The sequence below is a fragment of the Cyprinodon variegatus genome, unplaced genomic scaffold (genome assembly GCF_000732505.1).
Source record: "Cyprinodon variegatus isolate N-32 unplaced genomic scaffold, C_variegatus-1.0 Scaffold1649, whole genome shotgun sequence".
Classification (NCBI taxonomy): Eukaryota; Metazoa; Chordata; class Actinopteri; order Cyprinodontiformes; family Cyprinodontidae; genus Cyprinodon; species Cyprinodon variegatus.
Window position 1 is genome coordinate 29,557 of NW_015152102.1, and position 1,414 is coordinate 30,970.

Genomic DNA, 1,414 nt, shown 5'->3' on the forward strand with positions numbered 1-1,414 from the left:
TTAACAAACTAAAATAATTCTCAGCAGATGTTACAGAAAAAAGTCTGAAACTGAAAAGTGCGTAGAATTATTCAATCACTCAGTGTTCAGAAAGTGCATGTTCCTCTATTCTGCGCTTTAGATGATTGACTGCTGATGGTAGCGCTGTATCGATAGCTGCTCCCATCCTCTGCCTCCCATCATGGAGATCAGCCGCCATGCTGAGGAACCACTCTATGATCCAGCTGTTTGTTCATAAATCTTCAGCACTGGAGGCCTGGACTCCTGGTTTATCTGCAGAAGCTCCAGAACCAAATGCAGCAACAATCACATTTAGAAGTCTAGGTTCTCCATCTTAGGGCAAAATCTGCAGACGTTAAAATCAAGGAGTGATTTCCACCAAAGGAAACTATGTTAGCTAAACAGACGCCATCTGTGATTCTGTGCTCAGCAGGTTCCCGCTCCTCCTCCGGACCTCCTGACTCCTCCTCCTTTAACCGCTACACGGACTCCCCGGCGGTGGAGGAGGCTCTGCGGGAAGGCTGCGTCACCTGCGTTCGCCACATCCTGTTCTCCATACGCTCTGAGCTGGACCCGGCTCCGGCCCGCCTCGGCGCCGTCCTGTTCATGGCCAGATTGTGCCAGTCGCTGAGCCAGCTCTGCCCCAGCCTGAAGCAGTGCATTCTGGGAACACAGAGCTCCAGGGAGGCGGCGGTGAGTGGGACCCCCAGGCAGGGCAAGAAGCTGAGCAAATCCAAGGCTGCCGCCGAGGTCAGCCCGGAGCAGGCCAAGTGGGCGGGGCTAAAGGAGGAGCTTCTGGGCTGCAGCATGGAGGCATACCGGATCTGGAGCTCCGCCCTTGCTAAGGTCAGAGTGATGAAGTGCTGGTTGGTTCCCTGTAGCGGAGGATGCAAACTGAAGCTGTGCTTCCACAGGGGCTGACGGAGAGGTTCGCCGCCGCCCTGCTGGCCGAGTCCGCTGGAGCCGTGCTGACGGCTGCAACAGGCTGGGAAGATCTGGAGATTCAGGAAGAGTCTGAGTCCGGGAGCAGCGTCACGTCAAAGATCCGCCTCCCGGTCCAGGTCAGACGCCTGCCGCAGTCAGGAGGCCAGCTCGGGTTCGGTTCTGACCAGTGGTGTAGTCTATGTGATGCACGGGTATACGCTAGACCCACTAGAAAGGCTTGTGAATTTCCGTATAACCACTTAAAAACGCCCAATAATGCTGCGTTCACACCAGGCGCAGTAGGAGCAGTGAGTTTACATGCAAAGTCAACGGTTGACGCGCGTCAAGGCGCAAAAGGTCCCGCAGCGCTTTCATGCATCTGACGCGCGCAACGCGCCGCAAACGCACTGCTGCTCCAGATGGAAAAATTGAACTTTAGCTGCTGGACATCAACCAATGAGAGCAGCTGATCTGGGAGCTGGCAGGGAGT

At 55.3% G+C, this 1,414-nt stretch overlaps 1 protein-coding gene across 1 annotated transcript in view; it reads left to right on the forward strand.

Moving 5' to 3' along the window:
- cog1 (component of oligomeric golgi complex 1) overlaps positions 1–1,414 on the forward strand; it is a 20,887-nt gene that overhangs the window by 7,311 nt on the left and 12,162 nt on the right. Inside the window, exons 6-7 of the mRNA XM_015404151.1 lie at positions 385–846; positions 915–1,061. Of these exons, the coding sequence (XP_015259637.1) occupies positions 385–846; positions 915–1,061 (609 nt within the window). The remainder of the gene's footprint in view (positions 1–384; positions 847–914; positions 1,062–1,414) is intronic.